The sequence below is a fragment of the Giraffa tippelskirchi genome, chromosome 4 (assembly GCF_054371585.1).
Source record: "Giraffa tippelskirchi isolate mGirTip1 chromosome 4, T2T-mGirTip1v1.2.pri, whole genome shotgun sequence".
In the NCBI taxonomy this organism is placed as follows: Eukaryota; Metazoa; Chordata; class Mammalia; order Artiodactyla; family Giraffidae; genus Giraffa; species Giraffa tippelskirchi.
In genome coordinates this window covers 126,526,464-126,553,364 of record NC_137278.1, presented here as the reverse complement: position 1 = coordinate 126,553,364, position 26,901 = coordinate 126,526,464, and the positions used below count along the sequence as shown (strand labels likewise).

At 37.6% G+C, this 26,901-nt stretch overlaps 2 protein-coding genes and 1 pseudogene across 16 annotated transcripts in view; 2 read left to right on the top strand and 1 right to left on the bottom strand.

The window, feature by feature from the left end:
- FGD6 (FYVE, RhoGEF and PH domain containing 6) overlaps positions 1–1,472 on the top strand; it is a 101,462-nt gene extending 99,990 nt beyond the window's left edge. For all 3 annotated transcript variants that reach the window (XM_081592175.1, XM_081592176.1, XM_081592174.1), the window contains exon 21: positions 1,234–1,472. In XM_081592175.1, the coding sequence (XP_081448301.1) occupies positions 1,234–1,270 (37 nt within the window). In that variant the 3' untranslated portion in view covers positions 1,271–1,472. The remainder of the gene's footprint in view (positions 1–1,233) is intronic.
- A 5,985-nt stretch (positions 1,473–7,457) lies between these two features.
- The window catches only part of NR2C1 (nuclear receptor subfamily 2 group C member 1), a 38,774-nt gene continuing 19,330 nt past the window's right edge, over positions 7,458–26,901 (top strand). For 5 of the 13 annotated variants that reach the window (XR_014082595.1, XM_081592224.1, XM_081592221.1 and 2 more), the window contains exons 1-7: positions 7,458–7,706; positions 14,909–14,980; positions 19,963–20,193; positions 22,701–22,782; positions 24,227–24,406; positions 25,756–25,903; positions 26,008–26,098. Coding sequence is in view for 12 of the 13 variants with exons in the window: in XM_081592224.1 (XP_081448350.1) it covers positions 14,927–14,980; positions 19,963–20,193; positions 22,701–22,782; positions 24,227–24,406; positions 25,756–25,903; positions 26,008–26,098 (786 nt within the window). In the remaining variant the exon portion in view is untranslated. Of the gene's footprint in view, positions 7,707–8,079; positions 9,042–10,475; positions 10,985–14,908; positions 14,981–19,962; positions 20,194–22,700; positions 22,783–24,226; positions 24,407–25,755; positions 25,909–26,007; positions 26,108–26,901 lie in introns of those variants that run through there. The other 8 variants (XM_081592222.1, XM_081592220.1, XM_081592218.1 and 5 more) reach the window with 6 other exon arrangements.
- Positions 18,134–18,693, bottom strand: LOC145544547 (small ribosomal subunit protein eS1 pseudogene; annotated as a pseudogene).

Sequence of the window (26,901 nt, the reverse complement as noted above, 5' to 3'; positions counted from 1 at the left end):
CATTCTGGGATTTTGGCAATCCTGTGAGTCAGTCCTGCCATGAAACGGCAGGAGCTTAAACAGCTGCTTGCTAATTTACATCTTTGGGGAGAAGGTCAAACACATGAAGAGTCTCCTATGCTATTCCCAGTGACTGAGTAGAAGGAAATGTATATCATTTTAGATGGAAGTGGTTGAAACAGTCTCTTCAAAATTCCAACAAGAATATTTATTTAGATGTCATGAGATTGCCTAACATAGAGAAGAATATCTCTGTGAAATTGAGGTCCTCTGTGAACAAAACAATTCCATTCACCTCCTTTTCACTAGATTTTTATTTTGGCCTCACAAAATATGCATTTTTATTTTCACTAAGTGATGCTCATGTTTTCTCACTAGGCTCTCAAAGTACACGAAAATTTAAGAGAATGCTTTAAGTAAGGCTTGTCTTTTATTAAGGTAGTTACAACTAATGTATCAGAATTAAACATGTTCCCCCTCAATAATAATCAGATACTATATTACAAATACTCTATAAGCCTTGCCTTTTTTTTCAGTCTGTCCTAGGATTTCCAACCATATATAGCTGTTAATACAAATGATTACTTCTGGGTACCAAAGAATAATTTAAAATTATGACACGGCTTTTTAAAAAAAAAAAAAAGTTATTTGGATAAAATAGTAATTGCCTACAATTCTGTTAGATATTATATTTCTCATCATTTTCATTTGTGTTCATGATCAAGCTATTGAACTTTTGAATATGTATCTTTTCCTTATATAGTTGACAAGATAGAAATCCTTTTAAGAGAGTTGAATGTAGTTGGATGAAAAGAATCACCTTACTTGTTATTTAGAATTAATATAGGCTAATTTATAAATTTCTTTGAGTTTATTAATATCACGTGGGTTGCTATATTTTCACATTACAGAATATTAAAATGTGTTAATTTTTTTAAAAGTTTTGACTTTTAAAAAATCTTTTTATTTATTATGGTATAACTTATATGCCATTTGCATTTTAAATTGACCATTAAAAAAAAAAATAAGAGATGCACTCTTCAGGCCAAATTTTGGTCCAAGTTACCAGATAAAGGGTAGTTTCATACATACAGAATTCTCGTTTGCTATAAAAAAAGATCTTAAATATACTGTTAGGGTAATTGGATCCAAAGGAATAGCTGTGGTCTATAGTATTGTCTTACTATATGTTGGATGACTGCATTTTACAAATCTAACAAATTTCTCTTACAGGTGGATAGAAGCATTTCAAGAAGGCACAGTATTGTAGTTGTGCTGGTTTCATCTCGTGTGATTCCAAAAGGGTAGAATTTCATCAGAATAAATGCAGTACAAACATTTTATATAAACTAACAATGCCAAGATGAATCCAACTAAAATCTTCATCAGAGAAATTATTTTATTAGGTATAAGGTAATTTTTTAAAAATGTTTGTTTTTCATGTATGTTATTTATTAAAATTTTAATGTTTACTTAATGGTCAGAGTTATTTCTGAGACTCGCACTGTATTCTAAAGTACCTTTTCTTTAGAAACCAGAAAACTTACCTTAATACCGTATTAGCTGTTTATGACACAGTCCATCCTGTTTTCTCAGTGTGTTTTACAATGTTACTTTGTAACTTTCTCACCAGTGGTAAGTCATGGTAATAAAAAACACGCATCAAGGAGTGAATTTCTATACAGTCTTTGGATTGGAAATTATGATTAAACAGCTGATGAGAAAAATGTATGTCTTTGAATCCATACATTTAGATGAATTTTTCTATCTTTTGATGGAAAAACACATGGCCAATTTTCTACCTCAGTAACTGAAACAAAATAACCAATAAATTGTCAAGTATTTCTACTGTTACATACCTCTTGTGCCATGAGATAATGTTATATCATCAAGGAATTACAGCAAAGGGATAGAATCTGAATTTTCATTTAACTCAATTGTGAGTAGGAAAAAATATTTCCATTTTCAGGGTAACACTGGCCTTTACATTAAGTCTAATCTTTAAAAAAGAAAAAAAAAACTACCATTTCAACACAAACATAAATGTATTATTTCTTTAAAAAGCAAAATATGGCAAGTATTATATATTACATAATGTCCCTTGCTCTAAGTGTTCTGAGCCCAAGGTAGTAGAGAGGTATTTGTATATAAAAAGAATGTTACATTTTCTATAATATTGTGATTTTTTTAAATGAACTGGAATTACCATATCAAAAAGCACAGATTCTAAGCCAGTATTAGAAATTTTATAGTAATCATTTTGAAAAGATTTTTAAATACCACTTTGTGTTATGTCCTCTCTGGTAATTAAAGTATATTTTTTTATATTTTCCTTTAATCAGCTGTCAGCATACCTCATTAGCAAGGACTTATATTCCTATTTTGGTTCACATATTGTTTAACATATGAACTGCTTTATACAAAAAATTGATGAGCAGAAGTAAAATGAAATTAACACTATGATTAAAGTCATCCCTGATGTTCATAATATAAATTTATTGACTGAGCTTAAATGAAATATAAAGTGTCTTCAAAGGCAAGAAATGTCTTTGAATAAAAGGCAGAAGAAATTTCCCTTCTGCTGTTATATAAAGAATTTCCTAATTCAGTATTATCTCTATGATTGCCAAGAGAATTACTGAGTGCCTTCTGAAACCCTTTGAATGTTTGTTGCAGCACCAGGGTCTCTACATCTTGAGTTTGACTGCTGTAATTTTCTGGCTATTGCTTGCTATGGAATCATTTTAAACCCTCTTGCAACCTCACATACAATCCTTATATGTTAACTTCCAAGTCTTTCTGTTAGCTGTAGGTAAACTAACATTTCTTTGCATCTCATTAACTTTAACCAAGATAGCATAAATAGGGCTTCCATGTTAAAATCCCTGCAGTTTTTAGTGTGTCCTTTTTAGAGACCAAGGTCATGCCTTATGAAGTGTTTCCCTTCATTTCATGGGACCAGCATTTTGCAAAACAAGTTACTGGGGTTCTTCTGTCCTCCTCTTGAGCTTTCAACCTTCTGACTGCAAGGTTTGGTCTAACCAGAATCTGAAAATTATCAGCCAGTGGCTATTCTACCTTCCAACAGTTGGCTGGATCAAGAATCAGTTAAATATTTAAATATCAGAAACAGTGCACAGACTTCTAATAATTCTAACTACATGTGAAGCACATGTATGGTTATGCTAGTGTTGGCTTAGCCCCATGGAGGGCTTTGAAAAATACAAAATATGGTGCCTTTTGAGGGAGCTATCGGTTTACCACCCACCCCCCCTCAGATGTTTTAAATGTGGAATAGTATTACATTCCCTTATCAATCCTCCATAATGTCACTGAAGCTGATCAATTATTTAACCTTGCTCATTCAATGTCAAATGAGAAGCCTGGTTATATATATTTTGTTATAAAGCTGTCGATACTTTTAAAACCACTCTTGATAGCTAACATTTTAGCAAAAAAAAAAAGATGTTGCATGCACTCTATAAATGAGAAGAAAGCATAAACAGTACTTAGATCCCAGTAGTACTTAGTGTATTTTCTACGTTGATACATGTGCTTCCATCAAATCCTTTTCAAGTGTCTCCTTTTATTCATAAGGAGAAAGAAGAGTAGTTATAAAGTAAAGTCCGAAAGGATGCTTAAGAAACCTAGACAAGAGATGCCAGGTCAAACTAGGGGAAAGCTGGCCTTAGTATGTGTCTCTAGGCAGTGCTGCTCCTTTATCTGTGGCAGCTTTAAACATAGAGGACCCACTAGAGTCTAAGAAAATGAGAAAGTTTATCTTTGGCATTTCTGAACCTCTTCCCAAGATACATCTCCCTTTTAATAACTAAAAGCTTGATTGTTTGAGTATGTAGTAGCATTTCTTAAAATGAGATCATCAGAGCAAACTTTAATATAAAACTGTAATGAAACAACTAAGTGAAGACAACTTTCAAGTATAGTCTTGTTAGCCAAAGGTGTAGTTTATATTTGGATGGTAGAATATATCCAGAAATATAAGGGAAAGCCTGCTATTTAGGAATTCAGTTAAAATGTAAAGGTCATCACAGCATATCTTGATTTATGTCTTTGAGTGTGCTTTCATTGTACTCAGTTTTTGAAATTTGAGATCTGTTGTAGTCAGATGTCATCATGGGGACTTCCAGAGAGGTAAATCCTATTTCTCTTACTATGCTGCACACTCCTTGAAAACGTACTATTCTATTCCTGGTACATCAGTTTCTCACAAAATACCTACCTTGCATCTTTCAAGAGAAAATATTTGTTGAAGAAAGGACAGGATTCTTATCATTTTGAACTCAAAAGTCCCCTAGGACCCACATTATAACTCCCACCATCCTGCAAGGCCATATTAGCAAGTACCTGTTGGATAGCTACATCTTAAGCATTTTAAGCTTGACATGTCTAAAACTCAATTTCTTTTCATTCAGATCTGTATATTTTCTTCTACAATGGAGAAACAACATTCTTGGCTCCAGAATCTGCCTCCAAGTCTCAACAAGACCCTCTACAATTGCCGTTGTGTCCTTTCCATCTTCTTTGTCCTTCTATTATTGCATCCACCCTAGCTCAAGTCTTTGTTACCTCTTCCCAGTTATGGGCATAACTTTTCTTCTAATTCCAGTGCCTTTGTGTGGTCCCATTTAAACACTGCCAGACCCATCTTGTTAAGCATAGTTCTAATCTAGTTTCATTCCTGCTCTTTACAACCTTCACTGGCTTCCGAGTGGTTTGGTGTGAACACTTTTGCTCAGGTATCATATGTGGCAGCTAACCCTGACCCTACCTTCCTCTGTTCACACTGTTTTGTCTTTTCTCATCCTCCCCCACCCCATTTTTCTGCCTATTTACCTAAGACTTCTCTATAACAGTTGATCCTAGCCTCTCCCCATTCCTGCAGATTAGATCTAGTCTCTCCTTCCTCTCTGCTCCTGTAGCCTTTGGCTCCTAAACAGACTTTCTTATGGTGCTTATCACATTCTAGCCTTGAGAACAGCAACTGTATCTTGTTCATTTGAGATTCCTCCTCAGCACCTGGCAGAGTGCCTTGCATTCACTGGACACTGTTGTGAATTAATTCAAATGATCTCTCGCTCTTTTTTGAATGCCTCTAAAACACAAATATTCTGGAGCCTATGCCATTTCTAATGTTATTTTCTAATGGAAATTTTCTAGTTGGATTTTTTAAGATAAAGGTAGTAGTAAACGTTCAAAAGTCTCAATATCAAATTCCCCCCTGTTTTTGAGGGGGTGGTTAGGATGAATGGTGGCAACTTTCTTTTATATGAGTTCATCATAGCATGTTAAGAACCAATCTTGAAATACTATTTTTTCAAATGACATAAATTTATAGAAACTTTTTACTTTAAAAATGTTTGTATCTTATTGTCCATATAGAGATATAGATCCTTTATAAGTAAAATATTAGCAGTGTAAATAATGTTATGTATTATATTTATACAAAATAAATTTACTAAATCTACTTGCAGTGTGATGATGTCTTTTAAATCATTTTTTATAGTCATGCAATTAGAGATGAACCACACTGATCTGTTTTCCTGAATCATAATGAGGGGAAGCTCTTTTTCACCAACAAAACATATTCCCTATTTGGATGGTTTCTACATCCAAATGTTATTGTGACCTAAGCAAGTTAATTGGCTGAAAAGGGGATGACCGCAAGCATCATTATGGGTGTGCATATTCAGTTCAGTTTAGTCGCTCAGTCATGTCTGACTCTTTGCCACCCTATGAATTGCAGCACGCCAGGCCTCCCTGTCCATCACCAACTCTGGGAGTTTACCCAAACCCATGTCCATCAAGTCAGTGATGCCATCCAGCCATCTCAGTGCATATTAGGCACTGAGAATAGAGAAAAGGTCTCAGATTGCCTTTTTCCATTGGACCCGTATATAATATACTTTCATCTTTGGGACAAACTTAAGGATTTGATCCCAATTTGGGTGGATGGAGTAGCTGTTGTTCAGTTGCTAAGTCGTGTCCAACTCTCTGGGACTGGATGGACTACAGCACGCTGGGCTTCTGTCCTTCGCTGTCTCCCTGAGTTTGCTCAAATTCATGTCCATTGAGTCGATAATGCCATCCAACCATATCATCCTCTGCTGGCCTTTCTCCTTTTGCCTTTAGTCTTTCCCAGCATCAGGGTCTTTTCCAAAGAATCGACTCTTTACATCAAGTGGTACTGCAGCTTCAGCATCTGTCCCTCCAATGAACATTTCAGGGTTGATTTCCTTTTAGGACTTGACTTCAAGGATAGATGGAGGAGGACTGCTTTAAAACCACCAATTACACAACAAATGATACTAAAAGAGGGCGACTTCTAGAGAATGAGACATAAAGAGTGTTTTCACTTGTTAGGGGTTGTTGCATGCCCCCTTTCTTCACCCAGCTGCCTAGTTCCAGGGGGAAATGACAGAGATGTTCTCCTTATTAGTGCACCTTGTTTTTCCTGACTTGGGTTTCTGGCCTGAATCCGTGACTGCTTTTCTAGGGCAAATCAAAACTAAGACATTAAAAAATAAATAAGACATTTTGAGGACCCCTTTCTCTTCAAGACCAAACCACACAGTACTCTTTGCAAACATGGTGGCTCTTGCTACCACACCTTGGTGCTTCAGGGGCCACTATCAGAATGTGATATTCTGTCAACACTTTATTTGGCAAATCTGTATTGACCATTAGGCACTGTCCCATAAGCTTGGGAATACACCAGTGAACAAAACAGACTAAAGCCAGTCTTCTGGAAGTTTTCATTCTAAGTGATTCTACTCTAACTCCATTTAGCCACTATGCTATTTACTCACAAAAGTTGATAAGTAAAACTTAACCTTACTCAACAGGGCTATAATCCAGCTTATTTAAGGGAATTTGAAATATTTTATTGGGATCTACCCAGTTTTGTTAGTGTCCTAATAAACCGTTTAGTCTAAGGCAAGAGCCTGTAACAAAGCCCAGTTTCCCACAAATTAGAGACCGAACTGTCTAAAACATTAGGTCATCTATCTTGGCTCCAATCTGAACAATCTCAAAACTTCCTTTAAGGACCGCCTTTTGCAAACAGGGGACTTGCCTGGTGGCTCAGACAGTAAAGCATCTGCCTACAATGTGGGAGACCTGGGTTTGATCCCTGGATTGGGAAGATCTACTGGAGAAGGAGATGGCAACCCACTCCAGTACTCTTGCCTGGAAAATCCTATGGACAGAGGAGCCTGGTAGGCTACAGTCCATGGGGTCACAAAGAGTCGGACACGATTGAGTGACTTCACTTTCACTTTGCAAACAGGATGCTAAGCGCACGCGGCTTCTCCCAAGTCCCAGATAGGGAAGCGCAGCTCTGCTGGGGCAGTCTCCCTCCTACGCGATAGGGGGCGGTCGACTTCCACAGGCTGGGTTCTCTCAACCCTTCACCCGGGGAACGTCACGACCGCCTCTCCACTCCACTGGTGCGCAGGCGCGGACGGGAGCGCGCACCGAGCCGCCGAGGGAGGGGTCACGAACTCTGACCCCCCCCCCCAAATACACAAACCCAGAAAGCTCCGTCTCCACTTTTTTAACCCTCCGCGCTTCAGCTTTTTCCAGTCTGTTTGCCTGGAGGCCCCCCACCACATCCCGTCCTGGCAGCCGCCGCACTGGACTGTCCGGTTTACGCCCAGCGTAGGACGCCGCTCGGCAGAGAAGCGCCGGTAAGGAGGCATGGGTGAGGAGAAAAGCGGCCGCAACGGCGCCCGGGAGGAAGGCGGGGGCCTTGGGAAGGTCCTTTCCTCCCAACTGCCAACGGGCCCCCGCCAGTCCTCTCAGCAGCCTGCGGCTTCGGCCGGCAGAACCCGCACTTCGGCATCCGCGGCGCGCTACTCGGGGCGGGCTGGGGGAGCGGCCGGAGAGCGGGGCCGAGTGCGCGGGGCTCCGAGAAGGGCCGAGGCCGGAGCCGGAGCCGGAGCCGGGAGCGGGGTCCGGGGCCCGGAGCGGGGCCGTGGTGGCGGGCGCGAGAGGGAGTCGGCGAGCGGCTCTGCGCGCACGGCAGCTTCTCCCGCGGCACCTCTGACCTTTCACCTACAGGGAAAGCTTCCGTCTTGGCGCGGGCGCCTCTTCCCCAGCCTCCCGGAGCCGCGCGCTGCCGCCGGGCCCGGGGTCGGAGTGGGCTCGAGCGCCTGCGGGACGTGGGAGAGGCCGGCCTGGCGACGAGCCGAGGCCCGGATCCCTTTCACCACGAGCCTGTGACTTGTTCCTGTGCTTGTACTGGACCGAAGGAATGACGCTCTCTACTTTCACAACCGATGGCGCGGGAGCGGCCGCTGCCTTTGGATCGCTATCTTCAGAGAAAGAAAAGGCAACGGCCGAATGTCCTCACTGCAGTGCACGTCCAAGCTTCCTGCATCTCTTTTGTTACTAAAGTCTGCTTCCAGCTCTTGCAGATACCGTTTTATGAATGGCAAATGTTGCCAGGTTGTTTTGTAACTTTCGCTATATAGGTCAACTGTTAAAAAGTAATTGCTGGAAAGGGAAAACAAAAAGGCTTGAAATTAAGGCCTTTAGGGTTTTTGTGCCTCGGAACTTAATAAATGGACCTCCGACTTTGAGGGTTTTAGAACAGTGCCTGCTGTGTGGTTGGTTTTAGGTTTTAATTGTATATCAGTTTAGTAGATCTACAATAAAGAAGCTCTTTCTGTTTATTTTTAAAATGGATAGCAGAAAATGTAATTTCATCATTCTTTGTAGGAGCATTTCAGCTTTTTTAAAGGAAATCAAAGGCAGAAACCATTCCCAAGATATCTACTCTTTGTGTGTGTGCTACACAATACAATTCCTACTATTGTTGGAGAGAAGAAAGGAAAGAAATCGTATATAAGAAAGGATTAATAGTTTATATAATCATGTACCTTTTTTGGGTCATAGCACTCCCTGCAACCTTTTTAAATTTTTATGAAAGCCATAGACTGTCTCTAGAAAAATGCACTCTTGCGTAAAAATTTGTATACAATATTATAAGTAAACAGAAGTTTCACAACTGAGTTTTAAAGGTGGGAGAATTTATTTATTTATTTATTTATTAAAGGTGGGAGAATTTAAATGAGGGAGGAGGAGCTTGGAATTGTATATTGGGGAATAAAGAACATTCCAGTTTGTCCTGAACGAGTCCCCTCTGAGACTAGTAGGAGATAAAATAGGAAGATGGGGAAGTCAAACTGTAAAGGAATGCTCCTTTGTGTCTGCAGTGGCAAGCATGTTATAAGGACTTAGTAAAAACTGAAAAAATACCAGGAGAAGGACTGAAACTTTATTCTTTGACCATTAAAGAGGCACTGATACTTATGAAACAGGAGAATAAGGATGTGTTTCAGTTCTGTAAGCATCCCGAGATTTTGCTGTTGGTCAGAAGTGCTGACACATAGATGATTCTTGCCTTCTAGGGGTTTTTCATACACAAAGTTGAATATATTAAATATTCATCCAGGAAAGTTACTTCTGGCAGTAAGGATTCTTAACCTGAGACCTTCGGCTGGCCATAGGAGAATTTATTAACCCCTTGAAATTCAGCATATATCATCAGTTGTAGAGTGAATGAATGTGAACCTGTTTTCTCCTGAGGGAAACCTTAACTTCCATCAGATTTTCTTTTATTGTTTATTTTTGGTTGCGCTGGGACTTCGTTGCTGCACCTTGCTTTCTCTAGTTGCAGTGCCCAGGCTTCTCACTGAAGTGGCTTCTCGTTGCGGAGCATGGGCTGTAGTTGTGGGAGCTTCAGTAGTTGTAGCACACGAACTCCATAGTTGTAGTTAATGGACGTAGTTACTTCATGACATGTGGAATCTTCCCAGACCAGGAATCAAGTCCATGTTCCCTGCGTTGGCAGGTGGATTCCTATCCACTGTACCACCAGGGAAGTCCCAGCTTTTCAAATCTATCAGAAAAAAAAGAAAAAAATAATTGTTTTACATCATATTTTCAAGCATTTTTTGACTGCTACACAGAAAAATATGTTTTCCATCATGACTCAGCACACAGATTAAATTGAAATAAGTCCTTACCCTCACTATACTTGATGCAGTATTTTCTATTCTAATTTCTTTCTTTTTTAAAAGAAGAAAATTCTGACCTACTGTATTTCCCCATCCACAAGTGGCTCAAAACAGGGAGTTTGCAAAATACTACTTTGTAACAAGAGCCTACAGTTGGTTGATGGGAGTGGGGCTGGTGGGGAAAGAAAATGAATTGTTTATGATGTACTCAAAGAGCACAGACTTAATAGTTTGAACCTGAATGGAAGGAGGATGACACCACTGTTGTTCAGTCAATAAATGATTTCCGACTCTTTGCAACCCCATGGACTGCAGCATGCCAGGCTTCCCTGTCCTTCACTATATCCTGGTGTTTGCTTAGATTTATGTCCATTGATTCAGTGATGCTGTCTAACCATCTCATCCTTTGCTACCCTCTTCTCCTTTTGCTTTCAGTCTTTCCCAGCATCAGGGTATTTTCCAGTGAGTCGGCTCTTCACATCAGGTGGCCAAAGTGTTGCAGCTTCAGCATCAGTCTTTCCAGTGAATATTCAGGGTTGATGTCCTTTATGATTGACTGATTTGATCTCCTTGCTGTCCAAGGGCCTCTCAAGAGTCTTCTCCAGCACCACATTTGGAAAGCATCAATTCTTTGGTGCTCAGCTTTCTTTTGGTCCAACTATCTCGTCTGTCCATGACTACTGGAAAAACGATAGCTTTCATGGATCACAGCCTTGTCATGGCAAAAGGGCTTGTGTAACTCAGTAAAGCTATGAGCCATGCCATGAAGGGCCACCCAAGACGAATGGGACATAGTGGAGAGTTCTGACAAAACATGGTCCGCTGGAGGAGGGAATGACAAACCACTCCAGTATTCTTGCCGTGAGAACCCCATGAACAGATTCAAATGGCCCACTGAGGGTGTATTTTTTCCTGTGGGGAAGATACATAGAAGTGAGATTGAGGTAAGTGTGGAAAAAGAATCAGAGCCACTAATGTAGGACTGTATGTCTTCTGTATGTTAATTAGCTCTAGAGTAGTAAAGGCTGCATTCTCCTGTTTTTTTGCTTTGTCCCTCAGGTTGGTAAAAACGCTTATGCTTCAATGCCTATTTCAAATGTCTCTTCTATAAGATTTTCCCAGACCCTCCCTCTCCAGTGTGATGGTTCTCCTGACCTGTTGCTCATTTATTGAGCACTTTTTTTATTCAGCTAACTTTCAGGGAATATGTTTTACCTGTAAGAGACCATTGTACACTGATACATATGTGTGTGTGTGTATATAGATGTTGAGATATTGGCAAATAGATGGGTGAAAAGTGGAAACAGCGTCAAATTTTATTTTCTCGGGTTCCAAAATCACTGTGGATGGTGACTGCACCCACGAAATTAAAAGACGCTTGCTCCTTGGAAGAAAAGCCATGGCAAACCTAGACAGCATATTAAAAAGCAAAGATATTGCTTTGCCGACAGAGGCCCATTTGGTCAAAGCTATGGTTTTTCCAGTAGTCACTGGTACAAATGTGAGAGTTGGACCACAAAGAAATTTGAGTGCTGAAGAATTGATACTTTTGAATTGTGCTGGAGAAGACTCTTGAGAGTCCCTTGGACAGCAAGATGATCAAACCAGTCCATCCTAAAGGAAATCGACCCTGAATGTTCTCTGGCAGGACAGAAGCTAAAGCTCCAATACTTCGGCCACCTGATGCAAAGAGCCAACTCATTGGAAACGACCCTGATACTGGGAAAGACTGAGGGCAGGAGAAGGGGGTGACAGAGGATGAGATGGTTAGATGGCATCACTGACTCAGTGGACCTGAGTTTGACCAAACTCCAGGATATAGTGAAGGACAGGGAAGCCTGGCATGCTGCGGTCCATGGGGTCGCAAGGAGTTGGACATGACATAGCAACTGAACAACAGCATACATTGACAAAGATATTTTCACAAACTCAGTTTTTACAAGAATATTTTGAAGTAGATTTTACTGAATCCATTTCATTTATAAGCAAGCAGCCTTAAGTGACTGACGTGTAGTTCAACAGTAAATAGTAAAAATGGGATTGAAAGTCTGATTTATTGACTTGAGTCTAGGGCACTCTACTACCTTTATAAACCCCCTCCTATATTTCTCTGTTTTCCTCTTTATCACTACTTCCTAGTTTACTTTGTAGCATTTAGTACATGGTAATTTTAAAAATCTGTTTCCTCATTAAAATATAAGCTCCATGTGGCAGAGATTGTCTCTCTCTTACTCACTGTGAAGTCCAGTAGTCACACAGTGCCTGATAAGTATCCTTCAGTAAATATTGATGCTTTCTGAGTTCAAATACAAATACTAGGCAGTGTTAAACACTACAGGTTCATTGGAAAAAATTAGTCCATTGAAAAACTATGAGCTCTTTTTCTTTAGAAGTCTCTTATCATCTACACAGACAAAACCAGGTGCTTTAGAAGATGAATAGGCACAAAATACAGTGGATTACAAATGAAGGAATGTTTACTTTTCTAATTACCCGTTAGTAGATACCCATTCAAAAAGCAGAAAATAAGTGGCCTGAAATCTCCACTTAGAGAAGTCATCATTAATATTTGAGAATGTTTGTATATTTTATTTGTTGTCTATTTCTCCCACTATACAGACCATGGAATTCTCCAGGCCAGAATACTGGAGTGGGTAGCCTTTCCCTTCTCCAGGGGATCTTCCCAACCCTGGGATCAAACCCAGGTCTCTGGCATTGCAGGCAGGTTCTTTACCAGCTAAGCCACAAGGGAAGCCCAAGAATATTGGAGTGAGTATAGCCTATCCCTTCTCCAGCGGATCTTCCCAACCCAGGAATCAAACCGAGGTCTCCTGCATTACAGACGAATTCTTTTACTAACTGAGCTATCAGGAAAGCCCTTGTTTTAATACTCCCTGACATTTAGAAAGATGTATCCCTAACATTTGGAAAACTGCCTGGCTCATGGTAAGCACTCAACAATTATTATTGAATTGAAGAATATTGAATGAATTATTGGATCAATGAATAGGAAAAGTTTTAAGTCTTTGATAAACGTTGGCAAATTTCTGGTAAGGTTGTTTCAATTTAGACCTACATCAACAATATGTAAAGAATGCTTATTTTTCCTCAGTTTTTTGAGTTAAATTTAGTCTTGGAAAACAAACACGTGTTGATCTAGTGATTCCATGGCAGTTGTGGTAGAGAGAGAAGCCATTAGCAGAGACATGGCAATATGAAGCAACATGGTAATAAATTCAAGGAATTACAAGTAGTGCATATGGCTAAAATGTAAGGTTTAACCATTGGCACCTCACGTCTTATAGTTAAAGGGAAGGCTTTGAAGAATATTAAGAGCTAAAATAATGTTAAATATATACATTAGAGCAGTCTGGCACCACATTATTAAAGTATTAATAGCAAGTGGGTGAATGTTATTGGACCTTGAGGTCAAGAAACTGGAAGAATGGCAGGAAGGGGACAACAGTCTGTCAGTCTTCAGTGAGTAATGCAATTGAAAGAGAAATGAATGAATGACATTAAAAACTGATATAACTCACTTAGTGAGTCTCGAAGAGTTTTTCATGTAAGAAAAGTAAGCAGCCTTGTTCAAAAGACTACATTCACAGTGTCCTTGAGATCTACATACAGCACATGGTAGAAATAGAGATGCAGTTACCCACGGGAGATCTGTACAGGACTCTCTTGTCTGGTGGTATGAACCCGCATGAATTGCATGAGAGGCAACAAAGATTTCTGAAAATTCATGCCAGCAGAAATGCTGCCAGCTTGGACTGAAGGGGACATAAATGGGATGAAATGAATGAAGGCTATTGGAAGTCTAGAACTCTGGAATACTGGGTGGGTCAATAGCGCTGTTCTGTTTTGAACATATGTTACCTTTCAAAGAAAAAAAGGAAGAATGACACCCCTTCCCTCCACCCCCACCCCCAAAATGGAGCAGAGTTTGGGAGGATTGCCATTCCATCATGGACCCAGAGCACACAGGCTTTGACAGTAGCCATCTCCTTGGTTGGGTTCCAAAGAGGTTGAGGGCACTTAACTGGCACTACTTTTCAAGTGGGAGATAGTTGAGTAATTAATCTAAATATTGTATATTGCTTTTAGAACAAGTAATTGAAACATTTAAGGTTTTAAAAGTGATTGAAAGACAAGTAATTAAAACAATTTGGTGATTAATGTTAATTATAATTGTAGAATATTAATGAATTTATGACAGTATGTAATATGATAACATCAGATGATTTTTGTATTCTTGACTACCTGATATAGAGAAAAAGCAAATGTCAAAGTCAATCTGTTAATCTTACTGACTCTCAAATCTATTTGAAGACAGTTTTGTGTTAAAATTCAAATTTAACTTAACACCTAGGAACAATGAAAAACAATGACAAAATTCTGGAGAAATCTTCTAAAGTCTTCTGAATGAATATAATTATTTTGTCAGCTTTTACAGTATACTGATGAAAAAGTGTGTTAAATGGCTACAGTGATGTATTTGTTTATAGACTGGGTTGACCTTCTTTAATTAATAAACCATTCCTGATCTATATCGAAAGTCTGTGGTTTAGACTTCCGTAACTTTGAAAGTGAAGTTGTTTGGTATTGAATAAGTTTTTTTAATAGACAGTTTCAAAATTGGTAAAAGCAGAGAGAATAGTTTTATGAACTTTTGTATGAACTTCAGCAGTCTTTGATAATTGTCAACACATGGCCAATCTTAAGTTGTTTATTCCTTCCCACCTCTACCCACACAACCAGATTATTTTGAAGCAAATCCTAACTATCATATAATTTCATTTGTAAATTCTTCAGTTAATATGTTTTGTGGGTATAATTGTGAAAAAGCATCTTTTTATTTTTGGCAGGACACTGGCAGTCAAATCATGGCATCCATAGAAGAAATTGCACATCAAATTATTGAGCAACAAATGGGAGAGGTATGTCTGATTTTACTGTTCATTAACTGCTTAACCAAACTGATTTATACAAATAAGTTTGCTAGGTTTTGGTGGCACAGAGATAAAAGATACTCTCAATTGCTGGAATCAAGGTTGCCCAGAGAAATATCAATAATATGCAGATGACACCACCCTTATGCCAGAAAGTGAAGAAGAACTAAAGAGCCTCTTGATGAAAGTGAAAGAGGAGAGTGAAAAAGTTGGCTTAAAGCTCAGCATTCAGAAAACTAAGATCATGGCATCCGGTCCCATCACTTCATGGCAGATAGATGGGGAAACACTGGCTGACTTTATTTTTGGGGCTCCAAAATCACTGCAGATGGTGATTGCAGCCATGAAATTAAAAGATGCTTACTCCTTGGAAGGAAAGTTATGACCAACCTAGACAGCATATTAAAAAGCAGAGACATTACTTTGTCAACAAAGGTCTGTCTAGTCAAGGCTATGGTTTTTTGGTAGTCATGTATGGATGTGAGAGTTGGACGATAAAGAAAGCTGAGCGCCAAAGAATTGATGCTTTTGAACTGTGGCATTGGAGAAGATTCTTGTGAGTCCCTTGGACTGCAAGGAGATCCAACCAGTCCATCCTAAAGGAGATCAGTCCTGGGTGTTCATTGGAAGAACTGATGTTGAAGCTAAAACTCCAATACTTTGGCCACCTGTTGCAAAGAGCTGACTCATTGGGAAAGACCCTGATGCTGGGAGAGATTGAGGGCAGGAGGAGAAGGAGACGACAGAGGATGAGATGGTTGGATGGCATCACCGACTCAATGGACATGAGTTTGGGTAAACTCCGGGAGTTGGTGATGGACAGGGAGGCCTGGCGTGCTGTGGTTCATGGGGTCACAGAGTCGGACACAACTGAGTGACTGAACTGAACTGACTTACAGTTCACTTTGATCTAGTGAGAGATGGTTGAATAATTGGACAATAAAAATAGAATATGTTCAGTGCTATGATAGGTAATTGTGTAGAGTGTAATTGGGAATTGGGAACACAAGAAAAACAGCTAATGAAGAGTTGTGGGGTATGAGGATCTAGTCAGAGACTGTTTCTGGAGGGTGCAAAATCTGAGGTTTAATGGACCATTAGAAGGAGATCTATATCATATAAACAGTTGTGTTCTAGTAAGAAGTTTCATAGTCCAGAGGTTTTCAAAATATCATCTAGGGACTCTTTCAGAGAGTCAGCAAGGTCCAAACCATTTTTATAATAATACTAAAATGCTGTTTGTCTTTTCACTATCATTCTCTCACAAATATATGGTGTAATTTTCCAGAGACTACCTGTTACATGATAGGTTAAAATATGTCAAAATTTAAAAGGTGTACATAACTCATTGAACCAGTGTTTTCCAAATGACCAGTGCATGATGTAACAAAATCACTCATAAGTGAAGTATTCACATTGCAGGATAGACCAATAGATTTTAATATATTGGTTGGCCAAGAAGTTAGTTCAAGTTTCTCATATTATCTTAACAGAAAAACCCAAATGAACTTTTTGACCAACCCAATAGTTTCTGATTCCACATTGCAGCTAACCTCTAAAAAGCTATCACTCTTCAAGTTTTGATGTCATATCAAAGAACAATTTACACAATTTGAAGAAGCAGTTAAGATATTCTTCCCCCTTTTACCCAAAAAGTATAAGGCTGGATTTTCTTTCTTTGTTTTAACCAAAACAGCCTTTGCAGCCGATTGAATGCACAAGCAGGTATGAGTATCCAGCTTCTGTTAAGCCAGACATTGAATCTGTTTGCAAAAACGTAAATCAGTGCCCTTGTCCTCCACTGAATTTTTTTTTGTTTGGAAAATATACTTATTTTTCATTAAATAAATGTTATGTTACTTACGTTAATATTTAATGGGTTATTTTTAAATGAATTAATAAATATTTTAAATTTTTTCTATTTGAAAAAAAATTTTTTTTCTATTTGAATTTCAGTATGGTAAATATCAATAGATATAACCTATGTAAATAAAAGCTGTTTGGGCTCTCAGTGATTTTTATTTATTTATCTTGGCATGTAAAGAAATCCTAAGACCTGAGAACTGTTTCCATAATCTATTTACTCTTCTTTATTGAAGGCCACTTGGATCACTTCAGTTTCTAATTATAATTATTGTGCTGCAGTAAACATACTTTTACCCATCTAAGCAAAGTATTTCCAGGCAATAACAGTTGGACCTTGCATGTACCTGATGCTCTTGGCTCTAAGAAATAAGTGTGAGCCATTAGAGTTTTATTCAGTTTACAATGAATATTTCTGATAGCAATATTCTAAAATAAAATGTATAACAGCATAAACTTTACATGGTAAATTACAGATGAACTGATTCAAAACCTCTTATAGGTGTCATTGAAAATTGCAGAAATTGTTAGTAGGGAGGATGGAGACTAGACTTGGTAGAAATAACCTATGCAAAATAAAACTGACAACAGTTAAAATTGCAGCCAGGAAAATAGGGCATGGTAGAAATAATGATCAACAGAGGAAACTCACATTGAGAAGGATTGGGGGCAGGAGGAGAAGGGGACGACAGGATGAGATGGCTGGATGGCATCACCGACTCAATGGACATGGGTTTGGGGAGTTGGTGATGGACAGGGAGGCCTGACGTGCTGCGATTCATGGGGTTGCAAAGAGTCGGACACGACTGAGTGACTGAACTGAACTGAACTGATAATCAATACAGTGTGCTCTAGACAAAAACTAATCAGTGATTCAGAATTGTGCTGTAAATTTTGTGCAGAAAATAGTCTTTTTTTTTTTCCTGCCACAAGTAAGGTATTTTATTTGTCATCATTAAAAGTATGCATTTTAAACAGATTCTTGGACTGGTGGCTCGTATTCACCGACTCATTTAACTTTAGCACCTGTCTCATCCCCAGTAGCTTTTCCAGAACTACTGCCTTCACCATGTAGCTCCATGAGTTTTCCCAATTCAAACTTGGGCTTCCTTAGCATTTTTTGCTTTTCTAATGAAGACATCATGGAGTGGATAAATAGATTGGCAAGTCTTTTCCAGTGCTATCTGGAATCAATTTATTGACCACTTCTTTCAAGTCATTCATCTGCACCTCTCAGGTCATTATTTTTATCATCTTCCTGGGGATCTGGCGTACCTGCTAGTGCTGAGCATAAAAGGTCTTCCAAATCTGATGGTTGCGTTTTTAGTTCCCACACAGAACAGATGAAGCAAGTAACCATCAGTAGTCTTGACATCAACATGAGCTTCAATCATGGTCTGCCACTTTTTCACCAGGGAATACATTACGGATAAGATCCATGCCATGGAAATTAGGCAGTTTTTGCCCTAAACATTCTCAATAATTAGCTTGAATTTTCTAAATGCTACTTCATCATTCTGCAGATTAGCGAGACTCACTTCAAAAACATAATCTTTGAGGCCATCAGATGTGATTTTGGTTCCTTGAGTTCTTGTGACCGACGTTTTCCCAGTATTCCTCATGTTGAACATAGCTGGTGCTTTCACATCATACCAATCTTTTTTAGAAACTGAGTCAACCACTTTCTTCTTGGCTCCCTTTTTGCCTCCTTTCATAAGGCGCTTGTTCTTGACAACTGCCTTGGGGCCGCGTAGAGAGCCAGAAAAAGTAGGAAATAGTCTTGATGAAAATAATTTCAGAGAAATAGAAAAAATTTGGGAACAAATCAGCTTTGCCATTTTAAAATTGAATTCAGGGAATTTAATTGGCTTAATGAGTTTTTTTCTGTAAAATATTTGCTCAGCTACAATGAAAACCCTCAATGCTAGGCTGTTTTTTTTTTCATGAACTTTTTCTTCCCCAGACTACTCTATCTTAGTAAAGGACAATTCTGTCCTAATTGGTCAGGCCAGAATTTCATAATCATCCTCGACTCTTCTCATATTCCATATCCAATCCATCAGCGTATCTTCTCACCTCTCCCTTTATAAAATATCCCAAATTGTTTTTCACCCCTAGCGTGGCTACTACCCTGATCTTGGCCTATATCTCTGCTTATATACAATACCCAAGTGCTGCCAGTATTTGTGTGCCAGCATCCTTTCTGGTCTCCCTTAATTCTGTTCTTAAACATTCATAGTCTGATCTTTACACTAAATCTAGAAAAATGCTGTTTGCAAAAGATCCTGCCATGTCTCTGCTCTGTAAGCCCTTCAGTGGATCTCCATGTCATCCAGTAGGAAATCAGATATTGTATGGCCTACAAAACCCTTTTCAATTTGGCTGTTTTTGTCTCTCACATCCCACCTCCTACCATAAATCTCTCTCCCATCCAGTTTCACTCACACAGCTCTCTTGGCTGTGCCTCTTGCCTCAGCTATATCAAACACTCTTCCTGCCCCACAGGCTGCTTCCTCAACTAGGGATGTACTTCCCCTAGCTGGTTTGTAAGCCTTGGTCTGTTCCTTCACTCAGGTCTGTGCTGAAATGTTATCTCCTCATCACTCATTCCATCAATAACTCCCAGCTTACCCTGCTTTATTTTACTTTGTAACACTTAATACCACCTGACAATATTAGTTGCTTACTTGTTTTTTATCTGCCTTTCCTCACTTAAGTAAAAGCTTTATGAGAGTAAAAATTTTGTTTTGTTTATTGCTGTATCCAGGGACCCAGAACAAACAGCAGTTGCCAAATAGAATACACCCAGTATATGTTTATGTATATGGAAGGTAGAAAGGAGGGGAAGGAAAGGAATCAAAATAGTGAAGTCCAAGTGTTCTTACTATTGTAGCTTTATTTATACATTTGTTTATTTCTGTAGGGTAGGATGTCATGAAAGTAGGATTGCTAGATTAAATGGTATGTGTGTTATGTGTATTACATTGAATCTATATATGTAATGGTATGCTTTTCTAGTCTAGCTTTGTCTAAAGAAATGAGAAAAATTGTCCTTAGAGAAGGAAAAGATTAAGTTGACTTTATTACTGATGACATGATTGTATCAGATTGTTACAGAGCAGCCTACTGGCCAGAAAATCCAGATTGTGACAGCACTTGATCATAATACCCAAGGCAAACAGTTCATTCTGACAAATCACGATGGCTCTACTCCAAGCAAAGTCATTCTGGCTAGGCAAGACTCTACTCCAGGAAAAGTTTTCTTCACAACCCCAGATGCAGCAGGTGTCAACCAGTTGTTTTTTACAACTCCTGATTTGTCTACACAACAGCTCCAGGTAAATTTGTAGACTTTCTCTTTAATCTTACCCTTGGAAAAAAGAAAAAGCATATCATAAAATAAGTCTTGACATTAAGACTTTATATCCTGTGTGTTCAGTAGGAAAAGATCTTGTATAAAATTATGTGCTACCTTCTCCTATGGGCCACTATAGTTTTCCTCACACATCCTCACAGCATATATTTTGGTGGGTTTTTAGTGGCATATAGTAAGATACATTCTGGCTAGTTTGGGCAGGAAGGAATTTAATAAAGAATGTAGAGAGCTCAAAGTATTGTTAGAAAGGCTGAAGGAACACTTGTAGGTCAGGTTTCCAAGAATAATTATGGGAGCCTGCTTCAGAACTTGCTTCTAGGTGACCTTCTGCTTCTGCAGTTAGGAAACTTCCAAATCAGGAGCATCTACAGAATTCTGTAACTGCAGTTTCCAAGACCAAGATGCCTCTGCTGTGAAGAAGCAGCTGCCAAATCAAGAAGTCCATATTACAGCTAGCAGCTTTGTGACTTTTGCTTCCCTTTTGTCATATATATCTTCACTAATATAGTAAGCAGTCTATCCTATGGTCTGCTTTAACACTGAAACTCAATCAATAGTGTAAATTAACTTCACATTGTTTTTAATTTTTGCTAGTTATACATTATTCTTCAAAGAGCCAGCTTAGGCTTTTATACAATTATGTAGCTGCTATTTTTACCACTGGTTGCTATGATTGAATATAAATACAATGAACCCTTAAGTTGGCCTCCAGAGGCTTTGGTGAGGGTGCTCACTTAAAATTGGATTCCACATTTTGTGATGAAAAGCTAATCAAGTAAAATTCCTTTTAGAATTGAAAAGCTCCAAATTCATAAGGTACAAAATTATACCTATATATCCTCATAGATTCTATTATTCTTCCAGTTACATAATTTTATATTACTTTTAAAAACAGCTAATGTAGAAAATGGATAAAATATATAAAGTTATTAGAAAGAAGTCACTAAAAAAAATCTGTGACATTATCCATACCCTAATTTCTTTATTTTTTTTAATAAACAGGCTTAATTTTCTTAAGAACAGTTTTGTATTTACAGAAATATTGAGCATTTAGTATAGAGCGTTCCCATATAATCGCCCAACACACAATTACTCATTAACATTCTACATTAATGTGATATATTTATTATAAATAATGAACTGGCAGTATTTATACATTAGCTAAAATCCATAGCTTTCCCTCATTTTTACCTAATGTCTGTCTGTTCCAGCATACCAAATTATAGTACATTTGTCATGTTTCCTTTGACTCCTCTTATCTGTAGACTTTCTTTATATTTGGTGACTTTGATAGTTTTAAGTTATACTGGTCAGGTATATTATAAATTGCCTTATTGTGGGACTTGGTCTGATGTTTTTTTCATGGTTAGACTGGGGTTGTGGGTTTGGGGGAGTAGTTAGCAGAAGTTAAGTGCTATTTTCGTCACATCATTCCAAGGGTACTTCCTATCATCATATTTATGACTGGTGACATCAGTTGGCTGAAAAGGTGTAGATCAGATTTCTTTACTCTAAAGTTAATCTTTTTCAAAGGTTTTCGTTATTTAAAAAATAAAAATAATATCAGTACTTTGCATCTCTAAGAGCAATGAAAGAGAAACAGGTATAGGATGGAATTCCCTTGGGCCAAGATTTGATTTCTGTTCTAGTGACCTAAGATGGAATGTGGCCAAGCCCATTAACCTCAATGTCTCTTCCACCCATAGGAAATTAACAAATAAAAGATTAGCACTGTTTGCAGTAGATATGCCATTTAAAAAAAGTTAGATGTTTGTCATAGATGTTTTCAAAGGATATCTAATACCAGAATTTTTTTTTTTTTTTTACATTTTCATTGAAGACTGATTTTTATGGTGATATAAAAAGAAATTATGCTACTATAACATAATAAGGGACAGCTATTCTATTTTTTGGCCTTGCTGCATGTTATAAGTAAATGCTTCAACAGATTTTTTTTTCCTTCATAACCTTTTTCTATTTAAAAAAATTATATTTCTCTTTTTATGCTATTATAGCTTATTTTAGTCATATCATTCTATGGGGAAATGTTCTGAGTTATTCAAAGACAAATGTCACAATAGGAGAGAGAACTGCTACAGTAATTTGATGTGTTCCATATGAATAGTAAATACTTTATGGGTGAGATGCAGTAAAAAATATACTCATGTATTTGTGTGTTTAAGACTCTGTTTACTTTAGTGAATTGTTATGGAACAAACTAAAAAGGTATTATTTCTGTCTGTAGTTTTTATAACATTGAAATTTTAATCTTTATGTAAAGAAAATTAAGAATAGTTTAACTGATACATGCATAATAATAGAGTTCAAAGTTTCAGAATAACTTACAAAAAAGAAAGCAATAAGTAATATGACTGAAAGTTCTTTTAATTTTTTACATAAGAGTATTACTGAGTAACAACAAATTATTGTTTTTTTGTTTGTTTGTTTGTTTTGGGGGGGTTTCTTTAGTTCTTAACAGATAATTCTTCCTCAGAACAAGGACCAAATAAGGTTTTTGATCTTTGCGTAGTATGTGGAGACAAAGCATCAGGTAATACTAAAAATAACCTCCTATATGTGTTGTGTTGTTAAAATAACTGCCTCACTCACTATTCCTTTTCTTCTACTGAAAGTAAAAAGTAAAATAAAGGAGCATGTTGTTTCTATGGTTCGTATTTGTAGCCTATGAAATTTAACTGATTTTCCCCCAGAGCTTTTTATTCACCTAAAGGTTTTTTATTTCACTGCAGTTTAATGTGATCTTGCAGTGACATAAAATGCATATGTCAAAGAATTACGAAAGGCACTTTCACTTTTTTGAAAGTAAACTGAACATGTGGAAATTTTTCTGAATGTGAAACCAGTTTTGTCAAAGGTATTGCTTAAAAATTAGTTGTGATCCTTAATAACATGTAACATTAGATTATTAATCTACCTGTTGAGCCCTGTTCTCATTCTGGGAATACAGAGTAATAGATTACTGAGGTGGAAAAGCTCTGGCTAACCCTGATGAAATGCTCTGCATAGTTGAGCAGACATTTCTCCAAGCCTGTTTTTAGTACTCAGGTTTACGCCATTTTAGTTCTGGCCATTGTTCCTTCATGCCCAGAAATACATACCCATATTTATTCATAAGTATTCACAAGTACCATTGAGATAAGTTTAAGGGCCCAGCTTGTTTTCCTTCATCTTTTTTAACTTTCCCATAGCTTCATTACAAAACTTGCACTGGAGCTTTTCCCAGAGTATATTCAGTTTGTTAATAGTTTTTATGCCAAGGATATGGTTTGTGAAAATGATAGGTTTATCAAAGTGTAACAGATTTCTCTAGAAATTTTAAAAAGTGGGACTCACTATGAGGAAGGATGATTAGATTTCAAATACTGACATTATATCCTTTTTTTAGAGCATAGTTTTCTGAATAAAATAGCTTTATAAAGTATATTGTTGTTGTTAAGTCGCTAAGTCATGTCCAGCTCTTTGGACCCCATGGACTGTAGCCCTCCAGGTTCCTCTGTCCTTGGGAATTCCCAGGCAAAAATACTAGAGTAGGTTGCCATTTCCTTCTCCAAGGGATCTTCTCAACCTGGGGATCAAACCTGCATCTCCTGCATTGGCAGGTGGATTCTTTACCACTGAGCCACTAGGGAAACCTTTATATAGTACATAATAGAATTGTAATTTGTAAGTGATCTCAGAAGTGAAAATAGTTTTTATATCATTGGTTATGGGTGATTTTGTTTCTTCTCTTTCCCAAATTTTCCATGTCATTGTTAAAATTACTTTACAAAATTTAAAAACTCGTATTTAGTATATTTTATCAGAGAATTGTTTGTGTCATTCTCTGGTAGTTTGTAAAAAAAAAAAAAAAATTCATGTCATAAACTCAGAAATCTCAGTTTCATCTCATGTTTAAAGGGTAGATGCGGGCGGGCCTACTTCATTTCAGTTCTGAAAAATGTGACTTTCATATTTTCTTAAACATTTGTTTCTAGGGCGTCATTATGGAGCAGTAACCTGTGAAGGCTGCAAAGGATTTTTTAAAAGAAGTATCCGAAAAAATTTAGTTTATTCATGTCGAGGATCAAAGGACTGTATTATTAATAAACACCATCGAAATCGCTGTCAATACTGCAGGTTACAAAGATGTATTGCGTTTGGAATGAAACAAGACTGTATGTATTAGCTTTTAAGGAGAAAATACTTTTAAGAATTCAGGCAAACTCCTAGAAGTACATTAAAATTAACACTTTAAAATATGTCAAATATATATGGTTTTTAATTTAAAGTTTTCCAACAAAAATATAGAAACATGTGAATGTGTATTTTTTATATGTTCAACAAATCTTAACTGAGTGCCTATAACGCCAGGCATGTAATTTTAGTTTGGATCTGGTAATAATAATTTTTTTAAAAATGGTAACTAGATACCAGTTTAGTTTTTCACCAAACTGTTAATACTAAAGAGGTTAATAAGGTAATGACAGTAGCTAGTATTGATTGAACTCTCATTGTGCTTTACTGTGTGCATAGCGTACGAACCAACTTATTTGTTCTTACATCAGAATTGTCAGTAGATACTACTGTTAGCTATTTTACATTTGTGTGAACAGAGGAATTTTAGAAACTTGCCCAAGGTCACATAACTAATAAGTGGCAGAACTTGGATTTGCATCTTGGCAGTTTTGTTTTGTTTTCTCAGAAAATGAACATTTAACAATTTCAGTATACTGTCTCCTAAGTATCATGAAATAAAATTGCTGTAAAATTTATTGAAAGTCGCTCAGTCACATCCAACTCTTTGCAACTCCATGGACAGTAGCCCTTCAGGTTCCTCTCTGTCCATGGATTTTCCAGCCCAGAATACTGGAATGGTTAGCCATTCCCTTCTCCAAGGGCTCTTCCCAACTCAGGGATCAAACCCAGGTCTCCCACATTGCAGGCAGATTCTTTACCATCTGAGCCACCAGGGAAGCCCATAAAATTTGTTACCTCTATTTTTTTATTAACCTCTATTTTATAAATAAAAACTAAGTGATTGAGTTGCTGGTCAAAAATTTCCTTGCCCTGTACAAATTAAAAAACCAAAAAATTAAAAAAAAAAATCTCCCTGCCCTTAATTAAAAAAAGATTTGACTTGGGTCTTTTTGTGGTTCACTGTTAGTATTATCTTCGGTTGTTTAAATACTACTTTATTTTTTAATACTCTTATGTATATTAGATATATAAAGGATTCCTAACTTCAGGTTTTCCTTCTTGACGGTGAACTTTTAAAAAATAGGAATTCTGCATTTCTGCCACAACTAGGGCAGGGAGAGAAAAGAGAACAAGAGAGATGCACAGTGGCCAGTTTTACCATTTTGAAGCATCTTTGTTGAACTTAAAAAATAATTTCTAAAGATTGATGGTTATCTTTAGAGTTATGGTAACCATGTCTCCCATAACATCATTGCTGACCTAGGGCTTGCATTTATAATTGCTTATAAATTCTGCATTGTGATATAAATTTGGCACATTTTTGTAGCTGTTCAGTGTGAAAGAAAACCCATTGAAGTATCCAGAGAAAAATCTTCCAACTGTGCTGCTTCAACAGAAAAAATCTACATTCGAAAAGACCTTCGAAGCCCATTAGCTGCAACTCCAACTTTTGTAACAGATAGTGAAACTGCAAGGTATAGTAAAAAAAGAAAACAACAGCAACACATGTATTAAGTAGGTGGTCATTTTTTGTCTTCCCAGTGAAACTAAGGCTAAAATTTGTACTTATTTGTTACAGGTCAGCAGGACTTTTAGATTCAGGAATGTTTGTGAATATTCATCAATCTGGAATAAAAACTGAGTCAACTATGCTGATGGCACCAGATAAGGTGTGTTTAGTACAATTAATTTAAAGCTTAAAACTGCTTAAGCTTATAAAAATTTTTCCTTTTCTCCTCCATCAGTTTGGCCAATTGATTTGGTCTTAAATATTTCGGGTTACAGGTTTTTGTTTTTGTTTTTATTTTAATGAAAATTATCATCAACTGTTTGGTAGTATCAAATGACAAAACTAAAAAAATTTGGTAATGAGTTAATCGTTCCTTATTTAAGGGAAAATGATCCATGGATGAGCAGATTACAGTGCTGATAAGCAGTGGAACACTCTAGTGGAGGAATTTTTGACAAGAGTTAGTTTTATAGAGAATTTGAAGCAGCAAAAAGGAAACAAGAGGTTGGGATTGGCTCAGAGGTTGGGATTCCCTGTGATGCTCTCGGGTCCTGCCATCTAGGGTGAGGTGAGCTCACTAAAGCTGGAGCTGGAGGATAGTGACTGGTATATGATAGGTTTCTTTAACAGATGTTTCCTTTAAGTGCAAACTGACTCAAGTTTCAGTTCAGTTCAGTCACCTCTGACTCTTTACAACCCCATGGACTGCAGCAAGCCAGGCCTCCTTGTTCATCACCAACTCCCAGAGCTTACTCAAACTCATGTCCATTGAGTTGGTGATGCCATCCAACTATCTCATCCTCTGTCATCCCCTTCTCCCACCTTCAATCTTTCTCAGCATGAGGATCTTTTCCAATGAGTCAGTTCTTCACATCAGGTGGCCAAAGTATTGGAGTTTCAGCATCAGTCCTTCCAATGAATATTCAGGACTGATTTCCTTTAGGATGGACTGGTTGGATCTCC